The sequence below is a fragment of the Condylura cristata genome, unplaced genomic scaffold (assembly GCF_000260355.1).
Source record: "Condylura cristata isolate star-nosed mole 26May11 unplaced genomic scaffold, ConCri1.0 scaffold00026, whole genome shotgun sequence".
NCBI lineage: Eukaryota > Metazoa > Chordata > Mammalia > Eulipotyphla > Talpidae > Condylura > Condylura cristata.
In genome coordinates this window covers 19,932,464-19,957,916 of record NW_004567127.1, presented here as the reverse complement: position 1 = coordinate 19,957,916, position 25,453 = coordinate 19,932,464, and the positions used below count along the sequence as shown (strand labels likewise).

The following is a 25,453-nucleotide window of genomic DNA, read 5'->3' as shown; positions in this document are numbered from 1 at the left end:
ACATTCTTACCTGCTTGATCCATCTTTGTGTACTTGAGAATATGTAAAACATAGTACCCACTGGTCTTTGTTAATGGAGTCAAGCATAATAGAGACTAAGATATTCATCATTTCTTTACTAACCTGTTGAATTTCTTTTGTAGAGGACAAAGGGTTTTAGCACTGTTAAAAATGAGTGGAAAGTTGACAGCACCTTTTTTTTTTTATAACAGTTTATTTTGACAGCACCTTTTTTATTCAAAAAAAATGTTTAAAGATTTATGCACACAAGAACTGGGGTATAAGCCAGAGGTGTGGGGTGTGAGAGGTTTCACAGAGCAGGCAGATATACTGAAATACACTGCTGAGGGGAGCAAGGGGATGGTCAGGAGAGGTCTTCCATGCCATGTGGGTCACCTAAGTGGCTGGGGATCAAACTTGTGCTGCAGTGGCTGTGATAGCTTCATAGTGCCATCCTTTAGCCCCTTGCGCCACCAGGGAGGGCCCTGACAGCACTTTTTAAATGATCATTCTTTCCTAATTATTTCACTAGAGCTGCTCATAGCCTCTTCAGCCCTCCAATAGCAACATATTCCATTCCCTATTGTTAGACCATATATTTTTTTTTGAAGATTTATTTATTTATTTGTACAGAATTGGGGTACAGGCCAGAGATGAGGAGGGTGAGAGGATTCACCAGAGACAGAGCAGGGAGCAGAACAGGCAGATCGACGAAGTACACTGCTGAGGGGAGCAGCGGGCGGGTCAGGAGAGGTCTGCCGCACCATGTGACTCTTCTCTAGAGCAGGCGGGAATCGAACTCATGCAGAATTGGCTTAAGCTTCTTTGTGCTGTGCTTTAACCCACTGCGCCACCAGGGAAGGCCAGACCATATATTTTTTTAAGATTTATTTTATTTATTTATGCATACAAGAACTGGGTTGCAGACCAGAGGATCCGGGAAATGAGAGGATTCACCACAGACAAAGCGGGAGCATAACAGGCAGAGGGGAGCAGCAGGTGAGACAGGAGAGGTCTGCTGCAACATGTGTGTAGCTCTCTAGCCAGGGATGGAACTCATGCTGCAGGTAGCTTCATAGTGCTGAGACTGCCACCAAGGAAGCCCTGTTAGATCATACTTTCTGAAGTTATCCTTAACTTTACTTCCAAAGCTAGCTTCTCTGCTTAAATTTAGCCTACTCATTTAGCTCCTATCTGCTTCAAAACCTCTTAGTGGATTTAGTAATTCCTTGAGGATTTAAAGTTTCTTTAGTGAACCCACTAGAGGTCACTGTTTTTTCACAAAGAATATTTTGTTTAACATGCTAACCCCAATTCTCCAATTCAGTATTTTTTTAAAAACCTTGTCTAGCTGTTGCTCATATAAATTCTACAGAAATGTGATAATGAAAATTAAGTTTGTTCACATATGCTATGGCACATAACATTCAGAATCTGTCTTTTAAGGAAAAAAATTAGTATTAATGCAGAGGTTTTTATTAGCTTAAAGTAAGTATTCATAATAAGTAATAAATTGCATCATTGTAATTTTAATAACTATAGTTTTTAAATAAGAATTTTAAAATCCACTCATATAATTAGATGTTTTATTGTAGTAACTTTTAAAATATTTGACCACTGTATAAATGCATTTTACAATATGGTCCAAACATATATAACTGAAACAAAAGTTTTTATGAAATTTCTTATTCTCAATACATGAAAAGCTTTAAATATTTTCTACTTTTTGTTGTTGTTGTTTAGTTCTGGTAGTGGCCCACTTAATTGGTTAGTTCTGGTTTGCAATTTTAAGAACACTGATTTGTTGATTCTAACTCAGATTTTAGTTGTTTTATTGCAGGAAAGTTTGTTGTCCACAATAAAACTCAGTCTCCTCATTTGTAAAGTATAAAATAGCATTTAACTTCTTAATTCTCTTTAGTTCTAATGTTTTTCATTTCTCAGTCACTGCTACTGTTGTGAAAATTTTTTAGATAAATGTTTTACTTATAAAAATGGTAAAAATTAAAATTTAATATGAAACTAGGGAAATTTAAATTCCTTATTGGGAAGTCTGTTTCATTTAAGAATTTAATAGAAAAGTTACTAAATAAAGATGTAGGCTGATAAAAGATCAAATGAAGGCTGATAAAAGATCAGATTAAAGTTTTTAAATTATGAAAAGCCAGGAATATTTTATATTGTGTGTGGGACAACTTGAAGTTGACATCTTCAGGCACACCATTTGAAAATAATTGAATTTTGAAATTGATTCAGTTTGGTCTTCTTTTAATGTTATGAATCTGATAGAGATCACTTGGTTCTGAAAATACTACAACCTATTGTGTGTCCCTTAAAATTTGTAAGATACTATCTTCCACCACAGCAAGCTCACTACCTCATTGTTACAAATACGTAGATTTAAGAAAAGTTTAGACAAGTTTATGAATTCTACTTCCATACTTCTGTCAAAGCTTTAGTCAAAAAAGGCCTCAATGGTTTCCTAGTCCCTCGTTTTTGTTAAGGCATAAAACAATATCTGGCATCCTATCAGAGTCAAATCAATGACCTAAATGGCCTGAACTGTGACGCATTATGATGTTTCTCATTGTGAGTTAGAAATTTCCCCCCATTTGTTAACCAGAAATAGACCACATATAGTTTTGTTGCTGAGACATTGCTCCTTTAGATAGTCAAATAATTATATTTATAAATCCTGTTTGGCTGACTGTCAACTCCAAGAAGTCTTTGAAGAAGGAAAGTCATGAATCTGTAACCTACAAAATCAGGAGTTAAGGAAGGAGGAAGGACAAATGTTTAAATAAAAACTATGATTTAAAAGATCAAATTCAGGTGAATGGTTAATGCTGACAGAGCTAAAAGCGCCATCATGTGGCCCAGAGTAGGGGATTTTCACACATGCTTCTTGGCAATAAACAGTAGAATCTCAGAGGTGCGGAAGCCAAAAACCTCTGCAGAACAACTTCAATAACCTCTTCCTGAACAGTCACCTCAGTTGCTTGGCATAAAGAATAGAAACTTTCTGAAGCAGGTTATATTCTGCATGCCTTAAATTATATTTGAAAAATTTCTACCACAAGGGAAACTAATCTGATGCTTTCTGTTAGTTTACATGTAATACACTTTAAGCAACATATATACATGCATACTAATACAGGTAAATACACACACAAGTTTTTTTGGCATTTCGGTTTACTAAAGCTACAATTAATAGACCAATTTGTATTTTTATGAAAATGTGAAGAACCAGTTTGAGTTTTTGTGAAGTTATGTTTTAACTAAGGTTATTACTTATTTTTGTTTTTAAAATTGAGTTTATGTTATTGAGAATTATCACTAGGGCAACATCAGCTTTGAAGTAAATGCAAAATACGTAGAGCAGAGTTAGGACATCTTTTAAAAATATATTTATGCATAGAGAACTGGGGTATAGGTCAGAGGTGCAGGGGCGGTGAGAGGATTCACCAGAGAGTGGTGAGCACAACAGGTAGATCAGTACACTGCTGAGGGAAGCAGCGGGTGGGTCAGGAGAGGTCTGCTGGGTCAAGTGGTCACCTCTGGGGTGGGGGTCGAACTGGCACTGAAGCGGCTGCACCTAGCTCGCATTGCTGCACTTTGACCTGCTGCACCACCAGGGAGGGCCAAGTTGTGGCATTTTTACTTAAAAGCTTTTGAATTTTACTTAAAGGATAGAAAATAAAGAACAACATGACTTAATGTCTTATCCTTTCTCAAACACATAGTAAAAACATTCTGCAATTTAATATTGACCCTTTCAACTAATGCCTTATATTCATATCTAGTTTTAGTGTCAGGTACCAGTCTCCATCTCATAGCTTGGGAATCAAGGAGGGTATTCAGGACACTCATGAAATACGTAGAGACACTGTTCATTGTTGTTTTCCTTACCTTCTTTACTTAAAATCAGAAAAATGAAACAAAGGAGAGGAAAACAGTAATTTGTATAGTATATTGATTTTCCTAGGAGAGGGTTAAACCAAAGATGGTATCCTCATAACTTCTGTTTTTCTTTTTTGTGTGTGTAGAAGAGGTAGGGTGTAGGCCAGAGGTATGTGTGTGTCAGGGAGCTGGATAGGTGAGAGGTAGCACCAGAGACAGAGTGGGGAGCAAAGCAGGCAGATTGACTGAAATACACTGCTAAGGGGAGCAGTAGGTCAGACAAGAGAGGTTTGCTGTGGGTTCGCTCCCTAACCAGAGATTGAACTCAGGCCACTGCAGTGATCACACTGAGATGAGTTTAGGCTACCCAGGAGGCCCCGAAAGAACTTGGACTTTGAAAGACCTAAGTTTACATCATAGATTTACTGCTTGTTAGCTGTAGTAACCTTAGGATGTCAGTTGGCTTTTCTGTGTTCAGCTTCTCGCCATAAAAATAAGTTACCTGAGGAATAAATGAAGTAAAATTTAAAAAGTACCTAGCAGAAAGTATAGGAAGATGAAAAAAGTTCAGGAGATGGCTTAATGTCACTGCACTGTAGTGGAAAATGGCTTAGATGGTAAATTTTATGTTTGGGTGTTTATTACACAATTTTTAAAAAGCCCACTTGGTATATGGTAGGCAATACACTTATTTTCCCCTTGGATTCTTTAGAGATTCAGTTTTCTTTTTTAAGTCTTAATGTTTTTCTCAAATACTCCAAGTTTTCAGCAATTTCTCATAAAACTGCCTTGGATTATATTCAAGACTTAGACTAATGCTAACATTGATTACTCCTTGACTGAGTTACGTTTAAACTTCATTTTTTTTTTAACTTGATTCTTATTTGGAACTATTTTGTCTCCAAGATCTTTAAATACGAGCTTCCCGTCTCTGACCACAGGCTCTATCTCATCTACAGTTACTACTCCTGCGTGTGCTTTGTGACCTCATTTTGACCTCCTCTCTACCTTAGCTCTATTCTTCTAGATTTGCAGACCCTCATTACATTTGTTTTCTTGAAGTCTGCATTCAGAAGTTACAGTATTGTTCTCTCAAATAATCCCAGATTCTTTCTTCCATAATCTTTTATCATATTTACCTTCCCACATTTGTCATCTTTTTTTTTCTATGCTTTTGCTGATATTATTGAGTAAAGTTGTCAAGTGAGACCATTAGCATTTTAGCTAAACTTTCATTTAAGCCAGTCTCTATAGCATCCCTAGGAAAATATTTTACTCAGACAGTGGAAGTAAGGCTCAGGCTTAGTTTTAGTGAGTTACCCACTGAAAACTTGGTGTGTGTGTTGGCGGGGGGAGGGTGGAAGGAAAAATAAGAACTCTTGAAAAACATCCATTTATCAGTCCCATGATAACTGGTGATGTTAGCAAGAGCCGTTTTCAGTAGAGTGTAATACACACAGGTTCCAGGAGGCAGTGGGTTGATGACTGAATAGGAGATACGGAATTGAAAAATGACAAATGCAGATTTCTTTAAAGAAGCCTTACAAGAAAAGGAGAAAGGACTGTATACATGAAAAGGTCCAACTGAATCTGAAGCTTTTCTTCATTGCTCAGCTTCTCTAATTTCCTGTAACAGCTCTCTCATGATATGTACCACACAATTTTGCATTCTATGATGCAACAGTATAGTTCTTATGACCCATACTGTCTAATAGAATTACTGGCTTTTCCACTTACTAGCTGGGTGACTTTCAACGATTTACTTACTCTGAGTATTCAAGTGTTTTTGTCTGTAACACAGCGATCATAAAGTATATCATATTTATGAGGATTAAGTTTGTAAAACTTTTTTGGACCACACGTTTTTTTCACACTAAATAGTATGATCCCTTGAGAATAGGAACCTATTTTTTTCTATTATTTAATGCACAAACATAATCCACACATACACTGTACTAGTACAAAATTACATTTTTTTTTTAAGATTTATTTATTTGTACATACAGAACTGGGGTACAGGCCAGAGGCTCAGGGGTGGCGAGAGGTTTCACCAGAGACAGAGTAGAGAGCAGAACAGGCAGATCGACAAAGTACACTGCTGACGGGAGCAGCGGGCGGGTCAGGAGAGGTCTGCCACCCCATGTGGTCACTTCCGAGACAGGCGTGAATTGAACTCATGCAGAAGTGGCTTTAGCTTCTCAGTGCTGTGCTTTAACCCGCTGCACCACCAGGGAGGACCCAGAATTACATTTTTGAAAGAATTTGTTGGATCACAGTACATATTCTTATGCTTGTGGATTAACCATTGAGTGTAAGAATCCAGCTGAGATTCATGTATCTACACACTTCCTCCTCTACAGTGATACTCAGACCCTGGTGTAGAACCAAATAATAGGCAGCACTGAACTCTGATAATTTAGGCGAAAAGACTTAGGTGGGAATGTGGTTTAGGATAACTACAAGTGGAAGTGGTAGGGTAGAAGTAGGCAACAAGCATAAAACACTTTGTTGTAAAAGTAGCAATTATTGGCCCTCCTGGTGGCACAGCAGGTTAAATCACAGCACTAAGAAGCTAATGCCACTTCAGCATGAGTTCTATTCCCACCCGCCCTGGAGGTGATTCACATGGTGCGGCAGACCTCTCCTGACCTGTCAGAGCTGCTCCCCTCAGCAGTGTATTTCCTCAGTCGGCCTGTTCTTCACCCCACTGTCTCTGGTGAATCCTCTCACCGCCCCTGCACCTCTGGCCTGTACCCTAATTCTGTATGCATAAATACTCTTTTTAAGTAAGCAATTATTTAGGCCAAAAAAGTTTAATGGGAGTTATAATTATCCCCTGGAACAATCAAGACTAATCACCAAGTGATGCAATGTCATTTGTTTTCTTTGAGCAACAGCAAACCAAAATAGCATCTATGACTAGAATTTTAACAAGTGGGAAGAAGTACGGTAAACAGAATAAGTGGGATTATTGAGCAAGGATATCCCTTGATTAACTGAAGGACTAAAAAAGAAAAGAAATGATTAAATTTTTGCTCTCATGCAACTTTCCATTGCATTATTTTGTTTTTTCCTTCAAAATAATTTGTTGGTCTTGGAAATTCATGAAACTGAAACAACAGGGAAGTCTTTCAAGTTAGGATAACAAATACTGGTATAATTGTATCTGCTTCCTGATATGTGATATTGAGAAAGACTTTAATGGGAAAGAAGACCTTAATCAGTTAACAGTGCCTCCCAGAGCTAAGGAGAAGATTGGCAGGAGAGTCACACTGTGCAGTACCATGTGTACTTGAGACTGAACAAAAGATGAATGGACTATATAGGCAGTAGTTGTCTATGGTTGATACAGTGATGTATAGTTAGATAGAAAAGTGTTACCATGCTGGCATTTTGACAGCCTTTAAATGTCCTCACTCACTACTGGTTTCATCTATCCATTTAGCTTGACTTTTTAAAATTGAAAAACGTTTTCCGACGACATGGTCTTCACTACAGTCCTTTTATGTTCAGTGCCTTAGCTTCTTTTTAGTGCATACCTAGTGCTATGTTTACTTTTTAAATTTATTCATAGGTTTTATTTTTTGAAGCAGTTTTGGATTTCCATTAAAATGGAAAGGAAAACAGAAATTTCCTACATATTCCCACAATTGCATAACCTCCCCCCATTATCAACATCTTCTGCCAAAATGGTACATTTGTTTGAGTTGAGCCTACCTTAACACACCATCACCAAAAGTCTGTAGTTTACATTAAGGTTCACTTTTGGTGTTTTATGTTCTGTAGGGTTTGATAAAATAATGATTTGCATCTAGCATTACTCTATTATACAGAACAGTTTTACAGCACTAAAAAATCCTCTGTACTCAGGTATTTCCCTCTCCATAACTCCTGAATGTTTTACTGTGTCCATAATTTTACCACATCTTGGTTCCTTCCAAGTTTTGGCAGTTATGAATAAAGCTGCTACAAACATCCATGTGCAGGTTTTTGTTTGGACATAGTTTTTCAGCTCTTATGAATAAATACCATATAGCGCAATTTCTGCATTATAGGTAAGTGTGTGTTTTGTGAGAAATCATCAACCTGCCCTCCCAGGTGGCTATACCATTAAGTGCTCACACAAACATTGAGCATACCTGTGGCTCATCACCCTCACCAGTATTTGATAATGTCAGTGTTAGGGATTTTGGCCAATCTGATAGGCATATAGTTTTAAAGATGTTTTGTTGTTTTAATTTGCATTTTTTGACCACATGTGTGGTGGAACATCTTTTCGTGTGGTCCTTAGTAGTCTAGTGGCTAGGAACATTTTCATATACTTATTTGCCATCAGTATATTTTCTTTGGTAAGATGTCAAAATCTTTGACCCATGTCTCAGTCTGCTATAATAAAATACCACAAACTGGGTGGCTTATAAACAAGAATTTCTTTCTTACAGTCATGAAGGCTAGGAGTATGAGATTAGGATGCTTTTATATCTGGGATCCACATCTGGGTTGTGGACTTAGAACTGTAACTTAACTTGGTAGACTGAGGAGGGGTCTCTTTAATCAAGATACTAACTCCATTCATGAGGACCTAATCACCTCCAAAGGAGGCCCTACCTCCAGATACATCTTAAGATACTGGAAATTTGGATGTAGCAAATAGATACTGGGGGAGGACACAAGTATTCAGATCTATAGAGTAGATATTTTTAATTTTAATGAAGTCCAATTTAACAGTTCTTTCATTGATTATGCTTTTGGTGTTACATCTACAGTCATCTAGGTTTCCTCTGTTATCTTCTAGGAGTTTTATAAGTTTTGCATTTTGATCCATTTAAAATTAGTTTTTGTGAAGAATAAAAAGTCAGTGTCTAAATTGATGTTTTTGCATGTTAATGTGTAGTTGTTCCAGCACTATTTTTTTCATGAATTATTTTGCTCCTTTGTCAGAGATCAGTTGATTATATTCATGTGGATCTATTTCTGGGCTTGTTATCATATTCCATTGATCTATCGATCTTTCTAGTACCACAGTATAATATTCTAATTACTGTAATTTTATAGTAAGTCTTAAAGTCAGAAAGTACCAGTCCTCCAACTTTGTTTCTTCAATACTCTGTTTGCTATTTTGGGTCTTTTGCCTCTCCATAAAAATTTTAGAATCAGTTTTTTAGTAGCCACAAAATGACTTGTAGGGATTTTGACTGGAATTGAATAAAACCGTAGGTTAAGTTAAGAAGAATTGACATTTTAACACTCTAGTCTTCCAATCCATGAACGTGAATACTATTCCATTTATTTACTTCCTTTTTGTATCTGTTTTGTAGTCTTTAGAAGGTACTTTATGTGAGTCACTTCACAAATGTTTTACAGTTTTCTTCTTGGATTCATTTGCTGTTTGTTCCTCTTTATATTTGTCTGTCTAGAGCCCTGCCCCGTTTTAATGTCCATGACTCCCGGCCAGGCTATTTCTGGTATGCGTAGCATAGTTGTTCCTACAGTTAAGTTACTTGTTCTGTACATAACTCATATCTATACACTGCTTGCTCAGAAATTAGAGCAAAAATTCTAATTAACAATATTAAGGAAATACAAGAGAATCATAGCCTATAATCTCTGGCTTCAAGGAGTTTGTATCAGTAGTTAAATTAGACTCAAATTATGAAAAGTAAGATGTTTAAATATTTAGTATTAAGTCATCAAGGAATACATGATTAATATAAACTGTAGGGACAGTGACAACTTTGGGATTTAGAGAAAGGAGTGATTCACTTTAATAAGGTTTGGGAGAATTATTGGACTTGTGGAATATAAAATGAATAAAAGTTTTTTAAAGATTTTATTTTTAAAAAAGGATTTATTTATGCATACAAGAATTAGTTAGGGTACAGGCCAGAGGTGGCGGGGGGTGAGAGGATTCACCAGAGTCAGAGAGGGGAGCAGAACAGGCAGATTAACTAAAATATACTGCTGAGGGGAGCAACGGGCTGGACAGGAGAGGTCTGCCATGCCATGTGGGTCAGCTCCCTGGCTAGGGATTAAACTTGCGCTGCAGTGGCTACAAATGGTTTCATAGTGCTGTGCTTTAACCCCTTGTACCACCAAGGAAGACCCAAAAAATATTTATTTTTGTCTACAAGAACTAGGGTACAGGCCAGAGGTGTGGGGGGTGAGAGGATTCACCAGAGACAGGCAGCAGCACAGGTGAATCTACTGAAATGCACTGCTGAGGGCAGCCATGTGGGTCAGCTCCTTGCCAGGGAGGGTAATCAAACTCCTGCCACAGTGGCTGGTGCTAGCTTGATAATACTGAGATTTTAACCCCTGAGCCACCAAGGAGGCCCCACAATGAATCAATTTTGAGTAAGAGAGAGATTAAGCCAGATTGCTTGGAGATGAGTTTCACAGTGCTTTGCCCTTTAAATTTTTCTTTAAAAAGTTTTTATAGGAACTAATTCTTTTAAATTATATTTCTATCCATTATAGAAAGCATTTTACCTATCAGTTTTCTTCAACTTTCTGTCTTATGTTTTTGTTACAGGCATCCTGATTTTCAGTTGCTACAGGAAGGACAAAGGTATGATTGAATCAGTATCACCTACCTTCTATATATTCATGTTAATAGACACATTAAGAGTAAACCAGGTGGTATGAGCTCTTGAACTTCCTGTGCTAATGCATTATGTAAGTGCCCATTCTAGCCCACACAATGAAATATTTGCCTTGTACAGCTTTTTCTTTTGTGTTGGTAAGATGATGGTTTTGTCTTGTGTGATTTATGTACAGCTGTTCCTATCAAGAAAATCTAATTGAATGTGTTGAAATATACAAACACTGTCCTTACAATACTGTCCTTCTTTGTCAACTAGGTTATACCAATTACATTTGCTGAAAGGTTTTTGTAGTCTTTTTTACAGGATTTCAAAGCAATGTGTCATATATTTGAAAGCGTGTCTGACGTACTAATGAAATCTCAAGTTGTCATTTTTTTCCCTAAATTTGTGTTGTTTACCCAACCACAACCATCTCTCAAAATATACCATTTTATCTTCCAAAGTAAACTTGCTAATTACTACCTCAGTTACATGACATTGGGCACACGTGAGAGATTATTCATTGATATATATGTTTATAATTTATACTTCAAAGTATATGAAAGTTGAATTGTTCTGATTTTTTTAAAAATAAATTTGTTTACTTCAGAGACAAGTGACAGACCATGGCTATTAAAACTAGATTCTTAACTAAAAAATGACATCTAATACCAAAAAAATTTATCGTCTTTTCTCCATTCCCATGTACAACCTTAGTTTTAACTGTTTTTCATCTTTAAAGATTTTTTAGTTACTTATGCATATGAGTGTGTGGGCCAGAAGTGGCAGGGGGTGTAAGAGGATTCACCAGAGATACAGGGGGAGTAGAACAGGTAGATCTACTGATATACACTGAGATTTTAACCCCTGAGCCACCAAGGAGGCCCCAAAATGAATAAATTTTGAGTAAGAGAGAGATTAAGCCAGATTGCTTGGGGATGAGTTTCACAATGCTTTGCAGTGGGCAAAATAGGAGAGGTCTTTTGCACCTTATGTGGGTCAGCTCCTAGGCCAGGAATCAGACTCACGTCATAACAATGATAGCACTGAGACTTAACCCAAAGGCCTCCAGGGATGCCCCCAGTTGTTCTTTTAGGATTTCCCTCTCCACCCCCAGCATGCTGTCCTTTTTGGGACTATAGGGAAGGTATAGCATTGCTTTGCTTTTTAAATTTAGTTGGTTTTTTTGGGAAATAATTTCAGTATTATAGAAAAATTGCATGGTAAGCAGTTTGCATATTTCCTTTCACCATTAACCCATCATGTGCTTCTTGATCCAGAATCCTGCTCATCCTGATCTTTTAAAAGTTCTGGTTATCTGTATTTGTTTAAGAGTAACTACTCGGGGCCCTCCCTGGTGGTGCAGCAGGTTAAAGCACAGCACTACGAAGCTAAAGCTGCTTCAGCATGAGTTAATTCCTGGCCAGGGAGCTGGCCAACGTGGAGTGGCAGGCTTCTGACCCACCCCCTGCTCCCCTCAGCAGTGTACTTTGTAGTCAGTCAGCCTGTTCTACTCCCCACTCTGTCTCTGCTGAATCCTCTCACTGCCCCTGCATGTGTGGCCTGTACCCCAGTTCTGGATGCATAAATAAGTTTGTTTTTTTTTTTTTAAAGTAACAACTCACCTATCTCAATTTGTAAATAAAGTGAAGCCTAAATTTTCCTTATACACTTTCATAATTAACTTTTTTTTTTAAAGATTTATTTGTTCATACAGAAATGGGGTGCAGGCCAGAGGCTCACGGGTGATGAGAGGCTTCACTAGACACAGAGTGGAAAGCAGAACAGGCAGATCTACAAAGTACACTGCTGAGGGGAGCAGTGGGTGCGCCAGGAGAGGCCTGCCGCTCCATGTGGTCACCTCCAGGGCAGGCGGGAATCGAACTCATGCAAAAGTGGCTTTAGCTTCTCAGTGCTGTGCTTTAACCCGCTGCGCCACCAGGGAGGGCCATAATTAACTTTTTTAAACCTAATCTGAAAATTAAAAAAACATAGTCAAAGGCAGAAATACATCTTTTATTAGTAGTATTCTATTGTAACTGAGTTTTGAAATGTAAATATCTTGCACTGATAATTGTTGATTTGCCAACTGTCTTTTCCACTATAACTTCAGTTTTTTTACTTCATATATGGAATTTTCTGTTAAATTATCAACCACAATTGGAAAATGTTTAAATATCTTTTTATCTTTCAGAACCTAAATAGAGTTCCTGTAATATAGTTTTTTGAGAAGCCAGTAATGAGATTTTCAAAAGATAACCTTTTTTTCCAAAAGAATATGTAAAAGTCACAGAAATAGACTAAGCAAAAACCAAAATAATGCAATAAAATTATCATTTTTTTTCCTATAAGCTCTTTGAAACTTAAAATATTTGGGGAAAAAGACAATGGGAGAACCATTTCAAATAAAATATAGAGAAATTACAGAATTATAGCTATCTGAGAGAGAGAGTATGTGTGTGTGTGTGTATCCATGTTTATTGATTATGGGAATAAAAATTACCTTGAAAAAATTACAAAATACAAATACTCTTAAGACATTTTGCTTTTCTGTTACAGTTTTTTTTTTCCTTCCTTCTACAGTGGCCATTCTGGAGAAGAAGTACAGTTATGCACGAAGGCCATTGAAACATCAGATATCGACAATTTTGGCCATTTTGTGAAGCATTATGATTCTACTTCTTCTAACACTCATAGTGACAGTAGCAGTGATAATGAACAAGACTTTGTTTCTTCCATTCGAGCAGGAAACAGACCAAATGCAATGTGTATTAAGCCACAGCTGCACAAAAAAGGCATAATGATAAAGAAAGCAAGTCAAAAAGCTAACTCCAACTGTGAAGACAAAGAACAGACAATAGTAGGTGTCACTGAGCAGTTAGATAATTGCAGGCTAGACAGTCCAGAAAAAGCAGCTACTTACGAATTTCCCTTGCAGAAAGTAAATAGTCAGATTTCTTCACATAATCTTTTGCAAGAAAAATTAGAAGCTTCAGAAATTTCTGAAAATAAATACAATAGTTCAAAAATAACACTAGTAGGTATAAGTAAGAAAAGTGCTGAGCATTTTAAGAGGAAATTTGCCAGATCAAATCAAGTTTCTAGGGTAGCTTTTAGTTCATTGCAGGTGTGTCCTGAAGTTGCAAAGAAAAACTTACTGAAAGCCCTGAAGGAGACTTTGATTGAGTGGAAAACAGAAGAAACTTTGAGGTTTTTGCATGGCCAAAATTATGCTTTTGTGTGTCTGGCACCCTCTTCAGCCCCTCTAGTTAAAGAAGAACTTGATGAAGATGATGTAAACTCTGACTTCGATAGTCATTCCCCTGCCTTGAAGGAATCTCTGAACAGCTTGGATGAGTCTTTACCTTTTAAAGCCTCCGATACAGCTATTAAACCACTGCCAAGTTATGAAAACTTGAAAAAAGAAACTGAAACATTAAATCTGAGGATCAGGGAGTTTTATAGAGGACAATATGTATTGAATGAAGAAAACACCAAATCACAAAACTCAGAAAAGGTATGTCTTAGTGATAAATTGGGATAACTATTTTTCAAGTAAGCTGAAGTTTGCCCCCGAAAATGTTCATAAGTATAAAATTTCTCTCTACTATAGAAATAGTAATAATTATGGGACAAAGTTTCTAGATTTTAAAAATCTAGTCCTATATATAATACCTAGAGTCTCTGAAGGAGGCTATTTTTATTTGTTGATATATAAATATATATATCCTTTCAGATCTATAAATATATATATATATATATATATATATCCTTTCAGATCTCTACATAGGATGTGTATCTGTTTAATTTCCAATAGGACCATATATATATATATATATATATATATATATATATATATATATATATAGTAGATTTGTTAACTGAATAATAAATGTCTGGATATTTAAAATATAAATGACAATGATCTAGTAAAGAGGACTTATTAAGAAATAATAAACCTAGGAGAAAAAGAAAAGAGCATATCAGGTAGATTTAGCTTTGAATATCTGTTCTCGTTGACTAGATACATGGAAAGTTAGTCTCTTGGGTCTAATCACTCACATTTAAATGGTACTATAAATAGCTTCTCTTGGTCATTGTTATGAGCTTTATAGATAATATATGTAAAACATATATCTCAGGGCCTGGCATTACTTTGTTATATGAAGATACTGAGTATATGCCACTGTGATTTAGGGACTTTCAGTATTTCTAGTACCAATTTTGGTTGCTGTGTAGTCTGGGAAATGAAGTCATTTGGTGTGAACAGGAGTAGCTGATAACGTTTTTACCACAAATCTTTGCTACTAAAGATTTCTGAGTAAGTGTGGCTCAGAATTTAAGAATACATTTGAAGATTTATCAAGAGAGTGAAAGTGGAAATATAGTAAAAATTGAGATATTTAAGAAATGTTATCTATTCCAGCACTATATTGAAAATCACTTCAACTGCCTATTAGATAGAATCCATTAACTTTTATATTCATTGTGGTAAAACCCTGACCTGTCACTTAACTGCTATAAACCTACCTTAGTAGATCACTTGTTTTGCCAATTTTGTGCTTATAAACTTTAATCCCTGAGATATGACTGTTCCCTCTTATGTAACATACATATCATGTTCATAGCTCACTGAATCACAAATGAATGTATTTCTGTGATCTCCACCCAGGCCCCAAAATTTGAGTAAACTAGAAACCTCAACTTTGTCTCTTCCTAACCATTATCTCATTCCAAAATTAAGATTATTATAATATAGATGAATTTTGTCTTGAACTATGAGTATATGGATTTGCATAGTTTCTTTGATTTCTAATCTATCTCATGTAACACATTATGTTTGGAAGTAATTTATATTGCATATAGCTATAGTTCATTCATTGCATAATACTCTTTTATATAAATAGACCACAATTTATGTTAAAGAGAACCTAGGCTATTTTTTGTCTGAGGCTATTATGAACTCTGTTATTACGAACATTCTTATATACATCTTTCTCTTCTATATGTTTGTTTTCTAATATGCTTGCATTTCATTTGGCTATTCAAAAGTAGGTGACTCGAGGATTAAAATTAGAATATAAATATATTATGGGAAATTCTACTTCTAGAAACTGGACACAAGATAACCCAAGCCACCTCTCCTGCTGAAAATGAAAAAGATAGGGAAAAAAACCCAGCTTTTTTGAAAGCAGTAAGAATTGGGGCCTGAGATTCTGGACAAGGCAACTCTAGAGAAAGCACTGACTAATTCTAGCAGAGGCAGTTTAGATACTGAGAACCTCAGCATTCTTTTCTAATAAACATTCAAGTTTGGGGTGTGCCAAGAAGGAAAGGATATTGGCAACCCTTCCACACACCTTAGAATGACCATACTAAGGCTGGCTCTTAACAGGGTCACTAAAACCCGCTTTTAAATCATCTGAACCCCTGATTGGGCTAATTGATTTGGGACTGCTACAAATTATCTGCCAGAGGCAAACATAAATCCATGCTAGAGAAAGATAACATCAGTCTAGGTCTCAAGTTATCTCTGTAATTTTTCATATACAATGTTTGCTATATCATAATAAAACAATAAAAAAGACAATATGATAAAAATCTCAAACACTAGCCCATAGAAATCAGCCTCTAAGGAAATTGAGATAATGACACTATCAGCTTATTTAATGTAACTATGCTGAATATATTCAGATTAAATGACAAGATTGAAAATTTCAACAGAGAACTAAAAATCCTAGATTGATTTTTGCAATGAAATAAAAACTCTCAGACTGAAAAATGTGTTATTGATAAGTAGGAAATCAATGTATAAGTTTAATAAAAGAGTGAAAATGAATACTGGTTTGGTAAATATCCAGAAATTTGTACACAACTTCCAGCAACACCCACTCCCACATATAATGCAAAACACAAAATAACGAGACTTAAGAAGTCACAGAGAAAAAGATAGCTACCTCTGTAATAGAGTACTAGGTAGAGAGGAAAGGAGGAGTTGGAAAAAAACAATAGCTGAAGAAATAATAGCTTAGAATACTCCAAAATAGCACTTAGAAGTTTATGAAGTTCTTCACTCCACCTATGTTTTCATTTAATAAAGAAGGCATTAGTAGCCTTACTATAAAGATAAAGCAGTTTAGAAAGGACAGAGGATCAACAGATTCACATCAGTGTAATGACTGAGTGCTTATTCAAATTTAAATCTTCTACTTCTCAAATCTGGTTTTTATTCTGATGTATCATACATCTAAACTTTTGTGTTTTAATGTTTATTATTCTTGTCAAAGAAAGAATGTATATTTATTGCTTTTTGTTTTGTTCAAAAATGTGATTCAGCATGATCCCACCTTTCCACTGATAGACTCAAGTTCTCAGAACCAGATCAGAAAACGCATTGTACTTGAAAAATTGAGTAAAGTGTAAGTATGAATTGTCGTTTTACTGTTACAGTATTTTTAAACTAACTTGGCAGTTATGGGTTCATAATTTATATATATTATCCTTGAATTTTGAACATTTGAAAAATACTGTTTAAAGTTGACATGAATTTCTTGAGAAATCTAGATTTTTAGGATATTTAACCAAGGAATATCATGTTTTATGTAGAAGCACAGACACATAAGAGGAAAATTGACAATATGGAAGTAGAAAACCAGAGTACCTCACTTCCACTTAATAAATTAAGGAAAAAATAATAAATCAGTGAAAACAGAAAAAAAATATCAAACTGAACTCATTTAAATACTGACTTGTGGTAAATGTGTCACATTAGTTTCACATGTGAATAAAACTTGGTAAAGTAGTAATGGTCTATGCACTCCTTTGTGTGCATATTCAGATACATGTCACACTCAGCAACTTGATTTTTGTTCAACTCAACTTTTCACTCCAGTTTTAAGCTTTCCGTGGTGGAAATTATTTTTCTTGTAATTAGCCTAGTCATAAATGACATTTTAAAATTGCAGTCTTAGTTTCTCTTTCAAAAGGTGCTTGAAAATCTTTTTTTCTGAGGGTGTCAGAGCTGTCTTGAACTTTTCAACTTACATTTTCTCTCTTTAGCAGTAAAGATAGGAAGGTGTTTTCATATTGTTTAAGATGTTGCACTTATAGAGAGGTTTTGTAATAGTTCAAAAATTTTTTAAAATACATTTTCTGAAAGTTGAAATATTTTGAGGTGATTAAGTCTAAATTTTATATTATTTTATGTTATTTAGTGAGTGCATGTTATTCGTTGAAGTCTTTCTTTTTTAAAGACTTATTTATGCATGCAGAGCTGGGGTACAGGCCAAAAGCAGGTACAGGGGCTATGAGAGGCTATGAGAGGGGTACAGACCAAAAGCAGGTACAGAGACAGAGTGGGGAGCAGAACAAGCAGATGGGTGAAGTACAATTGCTGAGGGGAGCAGTGGGCAAGACAGGAGAGGTCTGCTGCACCATGTGGATCACCTCCAGGGCTGGGGATCAAACTCGCACTGAAGCAGCTACAGCTAGTTTACAGTGCTGTGCCCTAACCCATTGTGCCACCAGGGAGGGCCCTGTTGAAGTCTTAATATATTATAACTATTATATTGCCTTTTACCTGCTCCTCATACTTTGTATTTGTTTCTGTTAACTGTTAGTTTAGGACACAGTGTAAGTGATACACTCTCATACTTATGGGACAAGAATCTAGATCCATACTTGTTTTAGTTGCACAGATTTTGAAAGTTGGAATGGATTGTTTATATTGGTATGTAGTCAGTAGATAGGGATTTATATGAAAATAGTTTTCTAGACTTTTTAGTTAATGTTAGTACCCAGTTGTAAATTTAAAACAAGACTTCAAAATAAGTTTCAGAATGGTAGTTTTTAAGTACTCTATTCTGTATATGCCCAAGTATAATCCACTAAAGTCTGTCATTTCATTAGATAAAAAAAAACTCAGTATTTATTTTTAAAAAAGTGATTTTTATTACCAAATTCCTAATAATTTGGAAATTTTCTTATTTACAAAAATCAGAAAATGTGGTTTCATTAGTATAGCAAAAGAGACATTTTTCTTTAATATAGGAAACTTCTTGGGATGCTCAAATAAAAGTTTTACAGTTTTTCTGTTAAATTTGCAAGTCCCCTTTCTACAAATTATATTGATGTCAGCATACATAGAAATTATAATGCCATTAAAATATGTGTGTATTTCTGGGCTTTTTCATCCCTCTCTCACCCCTTCAGCAACAGTTATTAATTTGGTTAGCTGGTGATTTTACTGAAGTTACATAAGAAAATGCTACTGTATTTAGAGATAATAAGGAAATAGGGGTCAAATAACATGATATCAGGGATTTACTTGAAAATATTACTGCAAAAAGGGAGAAAGGAAGGAAAAATTAGGTAAATATAACAGAATATTAGAAGTGGAACCTAGGAATAGATAGATGAGGTTATTATTACTATTCTATTTTGGTACATGGTTGAATAACCAATAATCCCATCACCTCAATAATTTCTATTTTGATGTTCATCCCTGATGCATATGTGATATACATGGTGTATATATATTCATCCCTTTTGGTTTCCTCTCTTACACTATGAACCCAGAAGAAATGAAGTGTTTGCTACATTATGAATTTCATACAATAGCATTATATATTTTGTCTTAGCATTAACATCTTAACATTTATTATATTTTTCCATATTAAAAAAGATTCAGCTTATACTTTTAAAATATTTTTTACATTCTATTACATGGGTATGTCATAATTTAACCAGTGACCTACAATGGGCATTCATTTCCAGTTTTTCATTGTTAAAAATATTTCTCCAATCTTTTATTATGTTTACCTGATTTATTCTTTAGTGTAGTTTTTTATTGTGAAACTGTTGATAAAGAAGTAACCACATTTAACATGTTTATACTGTCAAACTTCTCTCCAGAAATGTTCCTGTTTCTACTTCTACCATAAGGATTTAATAGGACTGTTGTAGGGTAATTTATCTGACCTTGCATTCTTCACATTTACCTAATACTTGAAAGTAAAGAGATTAAAAAACTAAAACAAAAATAACGAAAGATAAGAACATAATAGATAGTAGTCACGCTGATATTCTTGCATTTCCATGCTTCACACTGTAGCATGGAATACAAAATTAAGTATGGGATAGTATAAAATGTTTACACAAGTAATTTATCTATATGAGTAAATTATATTTTAAAAATTAATTTTTAATTTTCAGATTGCCTGGACTTCTAGGGCCTCTTCAGATAACACCAGGAGATATTTACACACAACTTAAAGAACTTGTTAGAACATTCAGGTTAGTATTAATATTGTGATTTTTCCTTCACTTATTTTGACTTAGTGTGATAGCCCTGAAGAATCCATAGTTAGACTAAGGCGTGAAGAAAGTGACACTCTCCATCCAGTGCCTTTCATCTACATGTAGTGCCTTTTTTTCTCCACTCAACAGCATTACTTATTTTTTGTTAATTGTAGCCTTTATTTGCTCAAACCTCGGTATTACTAGCTTTGAATAGTTTATTTATGGAAATGCCTGAAGATGGAAAATGATAATCTGAGGCACAAAAAACATTGACCAGTAGTGTCTTGGGTTTTAGTGAATCAGTAAATATCACCTGACCAACATTGTGCTAGGCACTAAGGACAGTGCAGAAGAAGCCACAGTGTTCATCCTCAAGGAAGAACTCTCTTGTTAGAAGAAAATCTGGACAGTGAAGAGCAGAAAAAGTAGTAAATTTAATATTGAGAGGTGTGGGAGAGACTGAAATGGCAGAGTACAAAGAAAGGTAGTATAGAGAATATCAGTTATGAATAGAGCAACTGATTTTTTTTTTTTTAATTATCAAAGTAAATATTCAATCAGGCTAAGACCAGGTTCTTTACTAAGAAGCATAGGGGAAGACGGCCTCTAAATACCTTATTAGTAGAGATGTATTGTATAAAATAAACATTTTGGCCAAATGCTAAAATTAAAGAAGCTAGGAAGTACCAACATGGAATGAACTTCTAAGGTAGCAGAATCATCAAAAAAATTAATTACTGTAATTTATTGTCAACAGCAGTGTAAGACTTAAAAGTTTAAAATGATAGTACAGGAACAATTTTTTGGCATTATGAGCTATTACATTTCTTTGGCAGTCACTGTACTGTACCAAATTGACATTCACTTTCAACTAACACATTTAAAAGCATCATTAAACTTTTGCTGTGCCACACAGTAATTCAGGAAAACATTTTCAATAAAGTATAGGTGGAACAAGGTAGAGGTCATAGTTTACACCACTCTCAAAATTCATCTTCGGTAACTGAAAAAGATACTTTTTTTCATGATTAATACTGTATTTAATTTTTTTTAAGAGTATGCATATAAAAACTGGGGTACAGGCCAGAGGTGCAGGGGTGAGAGGATTTACCAGAGACAGAGTGGAGAGAATAGGCAGATCCGCTGAAATACACTGCTGAGATGGGAGCAGTGGCTGAGATCAGGAAAGGTCTGCTCCATGTGGGTCACCTTTGTGGCAGGGCAGATAGCTCATGCTGCAGTGCTGCAGATAGCTTCATAGTGCTGTGTTTTAACCTGTTGTGCCACCCTGTATTTAATTTTTGTTGAGGTTTGTGATTGAGAGGTATAGGATCTTCCCCTTCAGGTGTTGTTATACACCACACCCACCATCAAAACACCCATAGTCTATTATAGTCCACTGTGCATCCTCCCCATTTTGCTTTCTCCTCTCCTCCCCTTCTAATAACCTCAGTCCTACAGTCAAATTTCTAGTCTTTATACTGGTTTAACTTCACCCGTTATTATTCTTGCTCTAAGTAAGTGGAATGTATGTGACACTATCTGTTACCTGTTCTCCTTGTGACTTATTTTGCTGAGTATAATCCCCTCCATTTCTATCTATGTTGTTGCAAGAGTTTATCTCTCTTGATAGCTGAGTAGTAGTCCATTGTGTGTACATAACACTTCTTTTTGACCCACTCATCTGTATTTTGACGTTTTGGTGGTTTCCATAGCTTAGCTATTGTAAGTAGTGCTGCAGTGACTATAGGTGTGCATATATCCATCAAAGTAGTGCTGCTGTATTCTTTGGTTAGATAACCTGGGAGTAGAATTTCTGAGTCATACAGTGGATCCATTTTAAATACTTTGAGATAGCTCCATACTGTTTTCCATAAGGGCCAGACCAGTCTACGTTCCCACCAGCAGTGTATAGAGTTCTTTTCCACCATCATATCCTCACCATCACTTGTGGCCTTTTGCATATGGGCCATTTTCACATGTGTTATCTCATGGCTTTGATTTGCATTTCCCTAATGATAAGTGATAACAATCATTTGCCTTTGGCTATCTGTCTCTTCTTTGGAGAAGTGCCTATTTAGCTTTTCTGCCCATTTTTTTTATTGGATTAGTAATTCTCTTTTTGTTGAGTTGTATGAGCTCCTTATAAATCTTGGATATCAGCCCTTTATTGGATATATGGTATGCAAAGATTTTCTCCTATTTGGTAGGGTGTCTTTGTTTTAATGATAGTTTCTTTTGCTGTGCAGAAGCTTTATAGTTTGAACAGTCCCAATTATTTATATTCTTTTTTTTTTGGCGTTGAATGCAAATCTACAGCAATAAAAAGATCATTTTTGACACTTTAAATATGAAGCCTTCATAGACTCAAATTAGTAGAATTGTTTTAATACAATCTTGTAATCTTTTAAAGTTTAATTAAGCAAAATGTGGTTGGAGTACCAGTTTCAACATTTCTTTATTTCAATCTCTAATGAAAGATCATATTTTGACTTTTATATATCTGTTTACATAATTAAGATTTTTTTCCAACTCTCATTTTGAGGTGACAGTGTTACTGTTTTTTCTTGAAAGATTTATGACTTGACATAAATAAAATTTAAATACCATTCTTGTTACTTTCTTTAATTTTTTTTTGAATCTTGCTATGTAATCCATTCTGAAAGATGAAATTACAATAAAATGTAATCTTATTTTTATATGAAACATTTTTCAAAGATACATTAAAAAAGTAATGTATTTAGTATTTGTATTAAATATAAACCTATTACTATATAATTAAAGATTTTTACTAATTGTTATTAACATAAAATTTTCACAACTACATCTTCTACTGACTAATAAAACACATAAAATTAAGTACATGGCATTGTCACCCTATTTCATCTGTAATGTTTAAATTTGAAAATGTTTAGGTAATAACCAGTAAGTCTAGCTGATGTGATCATTCTTTATTGCATGGAGAATGGAATCACAAGATATGACCACACAAGTTTAGGAAAACCAGAAAAGATGCTTCGATTGACTTAGACCTTTTGAAAACTAATGAATGCATTGCCTAAAAGAAGATTTGGGCTAGATACCAAGACTAAAGCCCAGCTCTGTGTGCCTATTAATGATGAAGAGAGAGAGTTGTAATTTAGGTGCTCCCTCTTATACCTATCACAGGAATATGCCTCAAAGGAAAAAGTGAGTTTTTTACAACTGTTTGAGTGATAAAGCTTCTGTAGGTATGCACAATGTGGAAGCGCTGATGTTAGGGGTTTTTTCAGGATTGATTAGAATGTGAATCATCATATTAGCAGAAAGGTTAGCCAAGGGAATATGAAAGCCAGATGGTACTGTCTCATTGATTTTTTTTTTTAATATTTATTTATGCTTACAAGAATGGGGGTACAGACCAGAGGTTTGAGGGGTGAGTGGGTTCACCAGAGATAGAGTGGGAAGCAGAACTACTGAAATACACTTCTGAGGGGAGCAGTGGGTGGGTCAGGAGAGGTCTGCTGAGCCATGTGAGTCACCTCCCTGACAGTGAATTGAACTAAATGCTGCACTGCAGTGGCTTTGGAAAGCTTCATAGTGTTGTGCTTTAACTTGTTGTGCCACCAAGGAGGGCCTGTCTCATTGATTTTTAAAGGACTTGCCAGTTTCTTGAAGACAGTGTTTTATTTAATCACCATTCTAAGCAAACTGGTAAAATCACTGAAAACATCTCAAAGATACTAGAATAAAACCTGTTGATTTTGAACAATAGATAGAATTTTGTATTTTTTCTTTGCCCTGCACATTTAGATTAAAAAGTTATTTAGTTTACATTTACTACATTTCCTAGTTATTTTTCATTAGCTCTAACTTATAAAAAAAAAGTTTAAAAAAAATTCTGAGGTTCTCTTAATTTACTAGAAACCCATTAGAAATGTTAGGCTATAACTGCGTTATTACTATCAGTATGTTTTATGATTTTAGTTATTTCAAGTTTGATACCACTGTCCAAGTTGGTTGTTTTCTAATATTACTTATTTATGCATAGAGAATTGGAGTCCAGGCCAGAGGTACAGGGGCGGTGAGAGGATTCACCAGAGGCAGAGTGGGCAGCAGACAGGTAGAGCCACTGAAATACACTGCTAAGGGGAGCAGTGGGCAGGTCAGGAGAGGTCTGCTGTGCCGTGTGGGTCACCTCCAGGGCAGGGATCAAACTGGCACTGAAGTGGCTGTGGCCAGCTTGTAGTGCTTCATCCTAACCCGTTGCCAGGGAAGGCCCAGATTTTTTTTTAAAGATTTATTTAGTTATACATAGAAGAACTTGGGTGTATGCCAGAAGTGTGTAGGATAAGAGGATTCATTACAGACAGAATGGGAAGCAGAACAGGCAGATCTACTGAAATACACTGCAGGGGGAGAAGCAGCAGGTGACATAGGTGAAGTCTGCTGCTCCATGTGGGTCAGTTCCCTGGTCCAGTAGGGAACTCATGTTGCAGTGGCTAGTGATAGATTGATAGTGTTGTATCTTTAACACCTGCACGAGCAGGGAGAACCCTGTTTTTTAATAGTTTAATAGTAGTTCTCACTGGTGTGGAGGTTTTTGCTCATTGTGGTTTTGATTTGCATTTCCCTGATAAATTAGTGATGTTGTTATACTATTGACTCTTTTTTACCAAATTTTAAAATTTTTAAATGATGCAATTTCACACATGTCATGAATCTAATTTTATATAAAATTAGGTTAACTTACCAAATTTTAACTGTCTTTCAGATTAACGAACAGAAATATCATACACAAACCGGCAGAGTGGACCTTAATTGCTCTGGTGTTGCTGTCACTGTAAGTACACTTTCAGATTTTAACTCTGTGCTAAATCTGAAGAGTTTTGATTAGGGAAAGTTATTTGTTGATTTTGTAAACTTTCTTATACCTTTGTTCTATGGCTTATTTGTCTTTTCCATATCATGAAATAATTTTCATGTGAAGTGAAATGTAGTGTTTTGATAGGTTATAATCATTTTGCATTATACCATCTTTTATTTTTTTTCCCAACTACCCTCTCTTATATCCCCAAAAACCCTTTCTCCCTCTGCCTTCCTTTTAGTCTCAGAAACTCAACTCCTTTTATTAACATCCATTGTTTTTTTTAAGTATTTGTCATGTCATCCACTGTGTAAATGTTCAGTATTTTTGTCATTTTGACTTGCTTTATTGTACAATATTCCATTGAACTCCTTCCATTTTGTTCCAAATGCAAGATTTCATATATTGTTAATGCTTGAAAAATGGTTCATTGTGTGGATATACCACATTCTTGATCCAGTTCTCTTTCAGTGGGAATATAGGTAATTTCTTTGTCCCAGTTATTATAAATAGCGCCGCAGTAAACCTTATATAAAGCATATCAGTTTTGGGGTTGAACATTGATTGGATAGATGCCCAAGAGTGGGATTGCTAGGTTATACAGTATTTCCAGTTTATTTTAAGTATTTCCATTTTATGTTTTTTTTTTTTAAAGATTTATTTATTTGTGCATACAGAACTGGGGTACAGGCCTGAGGTGCCAGGGGTGAGAGGATTCACCAGAGACAGAGAGGGGAGCAGAACAGGCTGACTGACGAAGTACACTGCTGAGGGGAGCAGCAGGCGGGTCAGGAGAGGTCTGCAGCCCCATGTGGGTCACCTC

The 25,453-nt window shown here is 35.5% G+C and overlaps 1 protein-coding gene across 1 annotated transcript in view; it reads left to right on the top strand.

Moving 5' to 3' along the window:
• Positions 1 to 25,453, top strand: part of RPAP2 (RNA polymerase II associated protein 2) — a 65,696-nt gene that overhangs the window by 10,486 nt on the left and 29,757 nt on the right. Inside the window, exons 7-12 of the mRNA XM_012730032.1 lie at positions 5,641 to 5,711; positions 10,433 to 10,468; positions 13,068 to 14,001; positions 16,821 to 16,903; positions 19,698 to 19,778; positions 24,538 to 24,606. Coding sequence (XP_012585486.1) covers positions 5,641 to 5,711; positions 10,433 to 10,468; positions 13,068 to 14,001; positions 16,821 to 16,903; positions 19,698 to 19,778; positions 24,538 to 24,606 — 1,274 coding nt within the window. The remainder of the gene's footprint in view (positions 1 to 5,640; positions 5,712 to 10,432; positions 10,469 to 13,067; positions 14,002 to 16,820; positions 16,904 to 19,697; positions 19,779 to 24,537; positions 24,607 to 25,453) is intronic.